Source organism: Calidris pugnax, unplaced genomic scaffold, assembly GCF_001431845.1.
Source record: "Calidris pugnax isolate Ruff unplaced genomic scaffold, ASM143184v1 scaffold20, whole genome shotgun sequence".
Lineage (NCBI taxonomy): Eukaryota > Metazoa > Chordata > Aves > Charadriiformes > Scolopacidae > Calidris > Calidris pugnax.
Genome location: NW_015094510.1, coordinates 27,312,092 through 27,324,989, shown reverse-complemented (window position 1 = coordinate 27,324,989; position 12,898 = coordinate 27,312,092). Strand labels below are relative to the sequence as shown.

At 37.4% G+C, this 12,898-nt stretch overlaps 1 protein-coding gene across 1 annotated transcript in view; it reads left to right on the top strand.

Moving 5' to 3' along the window:
• The window catches only part of RNF17 (ring finger protein 17), a 46,045-nt gene that overhangs the window by 28,444 nt on the left and 4,703 nt on the right, over positions 1-12,898 (top strand). Inside the window, exons 23-32 of the mRNA XM_014965710.1 lie at positions 80-230; positions 1,309-1,427; positions 3,473-3,563; positions 4,422-4,537; positions 4,856-5,163; positions 6,332-6,495; positions 7,128-7,247; positions 8,284-8,364; positions 9,021-9,143; positions 11,878-11,988. Coding sequence (XP_014821196.1) covers positions 80-230; positions 1,309-1,427; positions 3,473-3,563; positions 4,422-4,537; positions 4,856-5,163; positions 6,332-6,495; positions 7,128-7,247; positions 8,284-8,364; positions 9,021-9,143; positions 11,878-11,988 — 1,384 coding nt within the window. The remainder of the gene's footprint in view (positions 1-79; positions 231-1,308; positions 1,428-3,472; positions 3,564-4,421; positions 4,538-4,855; positions 5,164-6,331; positions 6,496-7,127; positions 7,248-8,283; positions 8,365-9,020; positions 9,144-11,877; positions 11,989-12,898) is intronic.

The window sequence follows — 12,898 nt, the reverse complement described above, 5'->3', positions numbered from 1 at the left end:
TAAGCCGTAATGGACTAAATAAACCCTTCATTCACTTGATAAAATTTTACCACTAGAAAAGTGTCTTTTCTAATGTTAGTTTACAGGAGAAGATGGCTGCCATCTATAAAAAATCCCAGCCACAATCTGTGAAGTGGGAAAGTGGTATGCACTGTGCTGTCTACGTGTGTGATTTCAAACAGTGGCAAAGAGGCCAAATAAGCAGGATTGTCTCTGAAACAAGTGCAGAGGTAAAGCTGTTAACCTAAGAGGGTTCATGCTTTTATTTCTAGAGTTTGTAAGCATTCATTGATTAAAATAATGTCACATCTTAGCTTCTGACTTCTGAGTTAATGTTTTCTCATACACCCTTTTGCTTTTTTTGAGAGTTTGTAACAGTGCATTGCTGCCAATCAGAATAACTGTGTCATCAAAGCTCAGCTAGCTTTAGCAGGTAGAGACACCTGGTAGTTGAGGAAGGCTCATGAGGTTGACTGTGTATGTTTACACTACAGTTTGCAACATAGCACAGATTCCCAAGCTGTAGCCTAACCGTTTACCTTAGATTCCAGAAGCTGTGTGAACCTGAGGGTCACGTCAATTCAAATTTAACCAACCTTGCCAAAAGATGAAGCCATTTGAACTGAGTGCAGCACCACAGGAACGCATGTAGTCGTGCTGTTGCTTCAACCCCAAACTGATGCCACAGTAAATTCTCACATGGTGATGCTTTAAACATGCTTTTTATTGCACTCATTTGAAAAGAGGCCTCTCATGAATAGATAACTGCTTACCTCAAAAGTAAGGGTGGTGCTTTAATCACACAGATAATCCAGGACTGAGTTGCCATTGGTTCTCTCCACCATCATCAGGTTATGCCTATGGGCCTTGTTAGTAGGAAGCAGAAGTGGGACTTGCTATACTTCTGGTTTGCATTGTCTTGTTTAAGAGCCCTCAAACAGCTATTTAACCTCGTCAGAATAAAAAGCAAGGGGTGGGGGAGAGATATTGCACCCTTTCTAGGTTTACAAATTTAAATGTGCCAAAACAAGCAGGGGAGAAGACATTTTCTTACTCACGTAACAGCCTCTGTAAAGTTGTCTGATCACTTTTGAGCACCTTCATGTCTTTTGTTGTCTCAGTATGACGTAGTAGTCATTTGTGTTATGTGATGGGGTAAATCAGTGCAAAAGCCATTTGTTGAATCCTGATAATGTTTGTTTGAGTTTTGTTTACCTAGCCAAGTGTGCTTAGAATTATCATTTGCTACAGGTAACACTTAGAGGGCTGGGTTTTTTTCTGTTTCATTGTGCTTCTTGTCTGTAACAGGTAATGCTGTATGATTCTGGAGCTGAAAAAACAGTGGATATCAGCTGTTTAAGAAAACTTGAGGAAAATCTGAAGATAATTAAGACATTAGCAACAGAATGTTCCTTGACAGATATAAGGTAGCCTTTCCCTTATACTGAGTAGCAGTACTAGAAACCTAATAATGACATAACTTAATATTTTCCCATGTAAGATCTGGATGTGGTTTGCTTTTTGAGTAAAGAAGAAATGGGATGGTGGCTGTGATTTGTTTTATAAACAGCTTTTTTCATAAGGGTTATGCTACATACCAGTAAAGTAGAAACTGTGCTATAGAAAGAAAGAATATTTCTAGTATGAATTATAAAATATTAGATGATAGAGGGTCTTCCTATTTCACAGAATGCTTTTTTTCCCTTGGCTTAAAATTTGAGATTAATTAGATCTCATGAAAATCATAGAATGCAGAATGATACGGTGTTTGATGGAACCTCTGGAGATCCAACCCCACTGCCAGAGCAGGTCCACCTAGAGCAGGTTGCACAGGAACATGTCCAGGCAGGTTCTGAATGTCTCCAGAGACGGAGACTCCACCACCTCTCTGGGCAGCCTGTTCCAGTGCTCTGCCACCCTCAAAGTAAAGAAGTTCCTCCTCATATTTAGATGGAACTTCTTATGTTCAAGTTTGTGCCCATTTCCTCTTGTCCTGTCACTGGGCACCACTGAAAACAGACTGACCCTACCCTCTTGACACCCTCCCTTTAAGTATTTATAGGTGTTGATCAGATCCCCCCTCAGCCTTCTCTTCTCTAGACTAAAAAGACCCAAGTCCCTCGGCCTTTCCTCATAAGAGAGATGTTCTAGTCCCCTGATCATCTCCAAAGCCCTTTTCTGTACTCTCTCCAGCAGTTCCCTGTCCTTGAACTGAGGGGCCCAGAACTGGACACAGTACTCCAGATGGGGTCTCACCAGGGCAGAGTCGGGGGGGAGGATGACCTCCCTCGACCTGCTGGCCACACTCTTCCTGATGCGCTCCAGGATGCCTTTGGCTTCTTGGCCACAAGGGCACATTGCTGGCTCATGGTCATCCTGTTGTCCACCAGGACTCCTAGGTCCTTCTCCTCAGAGCTGCTCTCCAGCAGGTCAGCCCTCAGCCTGTACCGGTGCATGGGGTTATACCTCCCCAGGTGCAGCACCCTACACTTGCCCTTGTTGAACTTTATTAGGTTCTTCTCCAGCCTGTCTAGGCCTTGCTGGATGGCGGCACAGCCTTCTGGGGTGTCAGCAACCCCTCCCAGTTTTGTGTCATCATCAGCAAAGTTGCTGAGAGTATACTCTGTCCCTTCATCCAGGTCACTGATACATTGAACAGCACTGGACCCAGTACTGACCCCTGGGGAGCACCACTAGCTGCAGATCTCCAACTGGACTCTGTGCCATTGATCACAACCCTCTGAGCTCTGTCTTTCAGCCAGTTTTCAATCCACCTCACTGTCCATTCATCCAGCCCACACTTCCTAAGCTTACTTATGAGGTTGCTGTGGGAGACAGTGTGAAAGGCCTTGCTGAAGTCAAGGTAGACAACATCCACTGCCCTCCCCTCATCTATCCATCCAGTCATGCCATCATAGAAGGCCCTCAGGTTAGTCAGACATGACTTCCCTTTGGTGAATCCATGTTGACTACTTCTGATAGCTTTCTTTTCCTCCATATCCTTTGAGATGACACCCAGAACAATCCAGAAGATGGACAGGTGGTCTCTTTTGTAGGCTTTAGAAAAACGAGAGAACAGAGGTATCCTCCCACGTGTTTGTTTGGTGCTGTCTATACTGTGAAGAAAAAGTAATCATGTTTATAATATCCATTCCCTGAATGAATATAAAAAGCCCAGTTTGCAGATGAAGTATGGGTTTTCCTTTGTTCTGTTAGATAGGTATCATACTTCTGGAATTCATGATTCTCTTCAGTTTTGAAGTTTGGGGGTTTTATTTTTGAATTCTTCCTGTCATGGATCCAGCGATTAATGACCATTTCTGTTGACTGTAATGAAGATTGTCTTTTTTCCCCTCACAGTACAGGCTGTTTCAAAAACAGCAAAACTTGGTCAAGGGGAGGGTTTGTGGTTAATCTTAGGAGATGCCAACTTCCCTTGTACTAAAGGAGATTATAATTTGTTCTGTGTTAGACCAACAGGTGGAAGCATGCAATGGACAGCAACAGTCTGTGAATTTTTATCTGATTACCTAACTGGGACACAAGTGAAAATAATTATACAGGTTTGTAATCAAAATGAGAGGTATTTGTAAAACTTCAGTCAGGTTGTCTTTTATTTTACTTTTTTTCTGAATATTTTCACTCTTCATAAAAGTCCTGAGTGGAACTTGCTTAGATTGCTTTTTGCTGTAGGGGTAAAGATGCTTTTTCTTTTTTTCTGCTTCATTTTGTTATTCACTGGAGCATGAGAGCAGTTTGGCTACCCAGTATGGAAAGAACACAGTCTTACATACATTTAGTTACTGAAGACTAATATTTACATTTTTGGGATGACTGGATGCTGGCAACTTTTATGGACAGATGAGCAAGGTGCTCATGTTCTCGATGAGAATAGCTTCAGCGGTTGCTACTGTATTAATTTTAAGGCCTCAAAAACCAAAAGAATGAGTGCCATGCTGTACAGATATCATTAGTAACTTACTTCTTCCACTGGTAAAAAAAACCCTGAATTATTATGAAAGTTGGATTTGTTTAGTGTCTGTTGGCACCTGCCAGTGAAGTTTTACATTGTGTCTGGAAATAAAAGCACTGCTGAGCAAAGTTATTTATGAGTGGGTTTAAAGCTCCTGCTAGAGGAAAACAAGTATTTGGCAGGTCATTCTAATAAAACAGCTAAGGGAAGAAGTAAGGTTTTACACTGCTACTTTTTTTTTTTTTTTTTATTGTCATGTTTAGGACAGTTGGTAAAATGACAGGAACGGTGACATAGATTAAATAAGTTTTGTCTCTTCTGATGTGGGCATCAGTTGTTCAACAACATCTGATTTGCAGTCAGTACCAGTAAAATGAGAGATAAACCTGTAGTTTAGAGATGTGTATTGTTATATTTTGTCCAGTGCTCTGTTTTGTTTTTTTTCCAGGAAAGTGATGTGGCTTCTGCATTGCCTGTGAAAATTTTTTACAAAGATGAAACAGAACAATTGATTGATGTTTCACAACACCTTATTGAAAAGGGTTTGGCTTTTAGAAACAGAAGGTTTGGATACTTCTATTTTTATATTCTTTCAGAATCTCATATTCACATCATGATAAGCTAATCAGTAAAACAAAAATTTGAATTGTCCTCGACAGCATCTGTAGCAACACAACACAATCTTCAGTGAACTTACCTGAGTATAGCATTGTTAATTGTATCCACTGCACATTTCAGTTCTCTAAGTTGGTAGATGAGATGATGATATTTTAACAAGTGTTTGCCATCTTTCTGTGTTTCTTTTTTTTCCCTTATTTTATTCTTTTGCACTTTTCATGTTCTTTATCAGTTAATATGTTGACATTTGATTGAATCTGCTAGAACTGATAAAGCTGATGTGGATTGTGGAGACTCCAAGGAACATCTTGAAGTGCATTTAGAGCAAGAGAACACACGACTGGATGGTTGTAATTCAGAAACTCCATGTGCAAAAAAAGATGCTGCTGCAGAGGAAAACAGCACTGTTTCAGAGAGTGAACAAAAATCATGCAAAACATATAAGGCACTGCTTCATTCAGGAATGGATGAAATATATAAATCTCCTGCTATACCCAAAGCAAAAATTTTTCAAGCGGTAGTAAGTTGTGTTGGACGTGATGGAACTATTTATATAATACCAAAATCACTTGGTAAGAAGAAAATATGTTTATGTCTATGAATGTAATAGCCTTGGCATATCAGACTATACCAGATATGTGTTCTAGTGTACGTCTTCTGTATCAGAACACAGTTCTGGGGGGTCCCTGTTGGGTAGAGTTGCTGGGGGAGGCAAAGGGTGCAGGCCCTGGCACCCCTTACTCTGCAGCAGAGTGGTGGGGCAGCTCCCACGACTGCCTGGCAGAGGGGACCTAGATAGCCTGGCAAGTGGCCCCTGTCCATAACCCATCCACGTGGGCTCTCCTATCCTCCCATCTCCCAGGACACCCAGACATTCCAGTGCTTGGACAAGTGGATCTCTTGCCTCTGTTCTCTAGGCAGCATTGGGAGTGCATTGTTTTATAATGTTGAGACTGTGTGACACGTTTTACTAATAATAATGATGTTAAAATCATAAAGATTCTTGGAAGTTAGCCTGGTTCTCAAATATTACTGAATTCTTTTCCTTCATTGTGAGCTCAGTACCCAGTTTCCTTGGGCTCTGTGTTGTTCTTTGATAGATTCTGTATCGCTTAATACTTTCTGTTTGTATTATTTGAAAGAGAAACATTTTCATCTGAGAGATGCAATGTCAGGTTTCAGATAATATATTATGCCTTAGAGAAATGGTTCCATATGAGAACTTTTTTTTTTTACTCTACAAATACTTTTACCTATTAGATCATATCATAAAACTTTGAATTTCAAATACAGTAACCTCACTTGCCCAAGTCTCTATTCTTCTTGTAAATTGTACCCATAGCAGAAGAGGGTCTTTTGCACGTCTGTTTTGTGTTGTTTCATGGTTTCCTACCACTGACTCTGGGAATCTCTTTTCTTGTTCATGGAGAGGCTCTTGTATTATTGTTGCCAAAGTATCAGTTGCAAAATTTAGAGACTCTTCTCTGAGATTAGAATCCAGAGTCACTAATGGCTTCACAAATGGAAACACAGTTTACTTTTTGCTTAAGTAGTAACTTGTTTGCATATACTAAAAGTTGAACGTATGTATTATGTCAGTGTCAGAAAACATTTTTGGAGCAGCACCTGTATTTATGTTTATACATGTCTTCATCTGAATCTGCTGGATTTTAATGATATAAATAATTCGCACTAACACATTGTACACTATTTTGAATTGTATTTCCCCTCTCCCCCCAGAAATTGAACTAAACAAATTGATGACTGAAATACAAAGCAACTTCAAGTGCCTTGGTCTTCTGGAATCCTACTGCTGGAAAAAGGGAGAAGCTTGTGTTGTAAGAGGATCAGATACCATGTGGTATCGAGGTAAAGTTGTAGAATTTGGTGGTGGTACTCTCCAGGTAAGTTTGAATATGTTGTGTGTGTGTGTGTGCATGTGTGTTTAAAAAAAAAAACAAAGTGGGGGAGGCAAATAAGCTAATCTTCTGAAAATAAATTTATGATCACACCTTCTTTTTTGTTCAGCTGACCTGACTATCCAGATCTTTGTTCTGCTTTAAAAGTGTGATAACTGTCCTGATGTTTACATTTATTTTAAAGATGAATTCTATCTGCGTGTTTCAGTTGTCATAATTTTTCCAATAGTTTTCCTAATGGTGATAAATGTTCTTAAGTAAAAAGCTACCTTTGGTCACCTGTAAGTAATCCCTTTTAGGTTTTTTTTCTTCTTTTGATGTTGTTAGCGTATTTTGAATGCTTTGAAAATTTTCTAATTAGCAGTTAATCTTATCTAAACTCTTGAGTCTGCTCAAGTTTTTTGAATGTAGATTTGCAAGTCTTTCCTGGTTCACAAATGTTTTATTTTTTCTGATTTTAAACTGCTGTAGATTATTACACAAAAGGAGGGCTCTCTTGCAAGACAAGTTTAGGAACTGGAGTTCTAATCTGCCATACCAGTAAATGAACCCTTTCTCTTATTAAACTTGACTTAGAAAACGGGAATTACTTCAGGAAAGCTTTTCTTTTCATATAGGTACAGTACATAGACCGTGGCTGCATAGAAATGGTTCCTCAGTGTCATCTGTATCCAACAACATCATATATTGATATTCCTCCATTTTGCATACCATGTGAGCTCTACAAGACAATACCAGTGAGTAATGGGAAATTTGAAGACATTTTAGTAGGTACTCAAAACAATACAGTTCCATCATACAAAGGGTGAGACTACTTTGTAGTATTTTTTTTCTTGCCTACAAGGAAAATAGTTGATAAGGACTGTTTTGGCAAGGCAGCCTTTTATCGGGAAATGCCAGATTGCTTTATGAGGTGACCATTCTTTAAAAGCAACTGTTAATTGTAATTAAATCTTTGTGAGACAGGATACTCTAGTAGTTGGCTGAATGATAACTCTTGACAGGTGCTTCATTTTGCAGTAGCAACAACAAGAAGTAAGGTAAGTAAGATTACTTAATGCAAAATGGCCAGAAAATTTTAAATCTTCAAATCCTACAGAAGTGCTTCTATCATTCTGAACTTAGCTGTGTAGGAAACAATCTGTTATGCTAAACTAATATAAGTGAATTGTTTTGGGGCTTTTGTTAGTAGGTAATTGATATGTAAATAGCATTTTCACATATCACATCTTACTCAAATTTGGTGCATTTAGTAAATGTGAATTACTGAAATGACTAATTAGCTTTTAAACTTACTTTAAAAGAAAACCTTTTTACTGTTGGAAGCAGGTCAACTAATAGATTAAGAAAGATGGGCTTGCAAACCTATGGGTTAGGACATAAACAGATATTGCAGGCAATAAAAGTAGTACTTAAAGGATCCTGTGTTTTCTGTTGTATGTTAAGTTGCCTTCATGTGGAATTCTGTATCTTTGGGTTGGTGCACACATAAGGTATTATGTCTAGTCTAGGAAAGGTTATACTTGGCAAGCAGCATCTGTCTGATCTACTTCAAGATCTGAAAATTGCTGGTTGGCTTTGTCATACATGAGTTTCCATGTATCAAATAGAAGACGATGTTTAAACTGTTGTAGACAAATCCAGGTAATGTTGTGTGTTTTCAAATAAGTTCTTCAATGATAGGTGCATATTTTCATCTCGCTACATTAAGAATTATTGAATATTATCTGTCAGCATCTTAACATCTGGGGTTTCTTGCTTTTCGCCAAGTAGATTGGAAATTATTGGCAGCAGGATGCAGTAGATTGCCTTCAAGAACTGCTTACAAATGAAGAGGTTGAAATACATGTTCAGGTAGCTTAATTTATTCATAGATTTGGAATGAGGCTTACTTTTCTGTTCTTTTTTTTGTTCTTTTAACTTACATTAAGAATAATCAGTGTAGCAGTAAATGTATTCCTTAGACAAAAAAAAATCCAAAGCTAAAGTTATTCTCCTATGACTTTCTTGTAGTTTTCAGGCCTTAAATGTGTCCTTTAGAGGTATTAGTATTTTTAGGTCCTGTTTGTATTCTGTGTTGTTATTCTGACAAGCAACCTACTAACAACATAAATTGTTCTAAATTCAATTGTAAGTTATTAAAATTTGGCATAATTAAGTATGGACATGCTTAAATTAATACACTAACATTATAGGGAAACACGTAATCTATATTGTCTGATAATTTAATTTCTAATGATAAATTGTGAAAGAGAAGGATTTATTATTGAGTGAGCAAACATGGGATGTTCCTGTGTTAGACTGGGCAGGCAGTGCTGCCATTCCAGGGATAAATATATTCCCATTTGTGTTATAAGTTACATTAGTAGCCCTACCTACTGGTTTTATTATATCTTTCATGAATGAGTGTGGTCCATCTGGGAATGAGAGGTTTGAATTTCCTGGTCACTATTTCTAAAACCTCAGTCGCACTGTTACTGTTATAATCTTATTTTTTCCTGTGTAAGTAGAAATTACCAGATAAACCATGGGGCAAATTATCCATCAACCTGTATTTTGGTGGAATGTCACTTTCTTCCTTCATGGCATACCAGAAGTACTGCGTGGCTGAAGATTGTCAGGATGTCTTAAAGGTGGTGAGATTAGTGTGTGTGTGTTTTGCTGTTGTTCTGACACTAAAAAGATGACTCAGTTGCTCATTGTGACCTTTAATTTGTTATTTCTTTTTACATTTCTGTACAGTTTTGTGATGTGACAGCATGTACAGTAAGTACACAGCTCTATAGCATACCAACTGCGGTCTGTAGTAGATACAGTGTGTTGCTAAGATTGTATGGAACAAGGAGTTGCTAAGATTTTGTTCTCAGACTTTTTACTGAAAAGAGATTTCTGCATTTCTGTTTAAAGTCCAGTTAGTTTTTGTGTTCCTCTAAAACTTAAGAGGATAGGCATAGGATAATATTTTATCACTTGAAGGAATTAGTTATTCATAGAAATATATACAAGGATGGAGATAAGCAAAAGTAAATTTAATCAAGTATTCAACATAAACTTAGGGATTTCTAAGGGAGTTACCTAGATTCTTTATTCCAGGTGTCTGGGATACTCATGTAGTGTTATTTAGAGGAGGATTGAGATTTTTTACCAAACATTATTGTCTTAACACAAAAAAATTAGATCAGTAATTTATCTGGGTTTTTCTTGAAATCCGAGTATCAGGTTTATTTAAATTATTAAGACTTTCTCATATTTTTCTGTTTAATTCTGTTCAAGCGTGCCAGTGTATTTTTCATTCCAACATGAGTTTCTGCTTCAGAAAATAATTTTACAGTATTGATTATGCTACTGATGTAAGTCTTGGCATGTATACCAGTGGACTTGTGATGCAGTTACAAAAGTCTCAGTGTATATTAGAATTGAGTAACCACGGAAAACCCAATTGTAAATCAGTTTCTCAGCAGGATATTGGAGAGCCCACCAGAACACTAAGTGTGGTGAGCTTACAGCAGTGAATCTCATTCTAAGTGTGTGTGTGTGTGTACCTCTGTGTATGTTTGTGTGTATACGCATATACGCACTTGCATACTTGCCTGTATACACAGGACCATTATGCTGTGCTATTTTTTGCTGGAGGTTTTTTCTTTGGTTGTTTTGTTTGTTTATCTACCACTGTGAGTCAGAACTGAGTAGCCAGGTGCTGCCTTGTGCTTGTGTATTCAGGTGTGGGGGACTGTGACCTCGTGTCATTTGACAGACACATTTTTAATCTCTTTGTTCTGAGCTCAGGCTTAAGAAACAATAATTTTTAGAATTACTTTTTCTACAGCAGTTGGACTACAAACCATTTCTAACAGACTGAACTAAAATTAGTTTTAAATTCCTTATACAGACTATATTTAACTGCATTGCATGTCAGCCCCCCATACAAGTTGTTTCCTTGTTAAGTATTTATCAGGACAGGCCTGGATGAAGGATGGGGATGTCAAATGATTGTGGACTCTTGTGGTCCCTTATTAAATATACAGTATTATGTGATGTGTAAATTATAAATACGTCATTTCTGCTGTGGGTTTATAGATGTAATAAGAAATGTAATCCATTTTAGATTTTTAAAGAACAGACACAAAGGCAGAAATGATGGGGGACAACTGTTTGAAATAGGTAACTCTTAAAGATGTCTTGGGAGAGCATCTTTTTAGTACCAGTATTTACAACTGGACTAAGAAAAGACTGTTAAAACGAAAATGCGAATGCAGTTTATATGCGTGGAAGAGCTGAGTAAGTAGCCAGCTGAGCTACCTGCAGTGCTCAGTTGGGAATGAGCTGGAATTTAAGTTGAATCTTTAGAGCCAGGTGTAGTCAGGTGGCCTGTCACAATGTTCCTGATCGTTTTACAGAAATCTGGCATTTAGATTGTGTGCATCTATGGTGAGTTAGACTTCCTTTCTTTACTAGTATTTATCAAGATGGATGTTTGGAGTACATACTTTCAACGGAAAAGCTGATTTTTCCTAGTTCAGTCTGGGTAACTTAATGAGCTTTTGTATTGTATCATATGTCAGATGATGCAGGGGGAAGAAAAGGTCAGAATTTATTGTTTTATTTTGCGGTTATATATTTATATCTGGCTGTTTCTACTTCTTGTTCTGGACATGATGAAAACTAATCATCAAGGAGATGAGTAAAAATAGAATGTATTTTAGAAAAACTGTACATTTTGTTACGTATCATACTGAAGTCAACATCTCTGATCTAGCTGAGCTACGTGCTATACATCCCTATAAAGGCATTATTTAATGCGGCAATGTTTATTTTGTCATGAACCAAACAAATTAATGGCATGTAGAAGTCATACTGTAAATTACATGGTTTTAGAAGAAGACACAATGGCACATGCTATGCTACTGAGACAATACGTATCTGTACTTGGCAAAATCTGGTATCTTTTTGAAGGAGTGATAATTCTGGTGGCTAAGGAGTTAAATTATCCTTTGCCTTTCTCTAAGGAGTAACTTCCTCTGGCAAACAGCAGTAACATTGGGCATGGTTTAATCTGTACCAATTAATTGTTTCAGTTCTTCTTTCTAAATACTTTCTCTCTTTAAAGGGAATTCCATTATTTACTGCATTTTTGAATTAACAGCATTCAAGTTAGCAAGTCAGTATGTTAAGATCATTTCAAAGATACATGCTTTATATTTTGAAAGTTAATTATCTAGTTCTGTAGTGTTAACTTTAAGGTAAAGCTTTTTTAAAACCCTGATAAGTATTGAAAGGAAATGTTGATTAATTTTTTTTTCATCAAGGACATGCTGTTTGCATTATTGGATAACTTCTGGTTCTTGACTAAAGTCTGTCTTGGTCTAGGAGCTAATTTTAGGAGATGTTTCTGTTATGCCTTCATACATGTTGCCACCACTACCTGTTCCAGGAGATACCGTTCCTGTCCGAGTTACACATTTGGTGTCCCCAAAGGAGGTATGTTTTGTAAATGTCTTGTATCTGTTGCAGACAGGGAATGTTGCAGTCCTGTTGTGCTGGTGAAAACGAAATCATGGCTAACAATTTTACATAATAAAGTATTAGTAAGGTTGCAAAATGCTACTGAGTAACTGATAGAGGTGGTTGTGCAGTGCAACTATCTGAATGAAATCTTACTTGAAATACCCTCTTGGATAGGGGCAGAGAAATAAATACTGACAATTTCCCTAAAAAAACCTAATTTTAAGAATTGCAGTGCTGTTTGATATGTAAGGAAATAGGTTATGGGATTTTAACTTGGCGGAACTATTGTTTATCTCTATTCTCCAAAAATAAAATTACTGGAACATTGTACAGTAACCCGAACATTTTCTGGCTGTTACAGTTTTATTTTATTGCCTTTTGTCACTGATTGATCATTGATTTTTGTGTAAACTGCTTTGACTAAATACAAGATGGAAGTGTTTGGGTATCTTAGAAAAGGGCTTTTCTTAAACTGTGTATTCTGCTTCATATCTTGCAGTAGAAACATAATGGATGCTTTTTGTGTTCATTTTGTACAGATGATTTGAACTTTTGCTTTTGAACATGGTATATAATTGTAAACACTAGATCCTGCTCTGGACTCCTATAGATTTAAGGAGCAGTTGCATGATGGTGTTGCAGCTTGATTATATTGTGTACAAATTAGAAAAGGAACATTGATTTTATTCCTGGCTAGTGAATTATAATGCTGAGTTGAGAAAAAATAATTGCCTAATCATCAATATTATGGACTATCAGTAAAGTATCGTAATGTTCTGAAATGGCTTGCTTCCAAAGAAAATAAATAATCATTTCTTTTAGAAGCTGTTATTTGGATTTTAATTTGACTCTGCCTGTTGTTTAAGCTTTCATTGCCTTGACC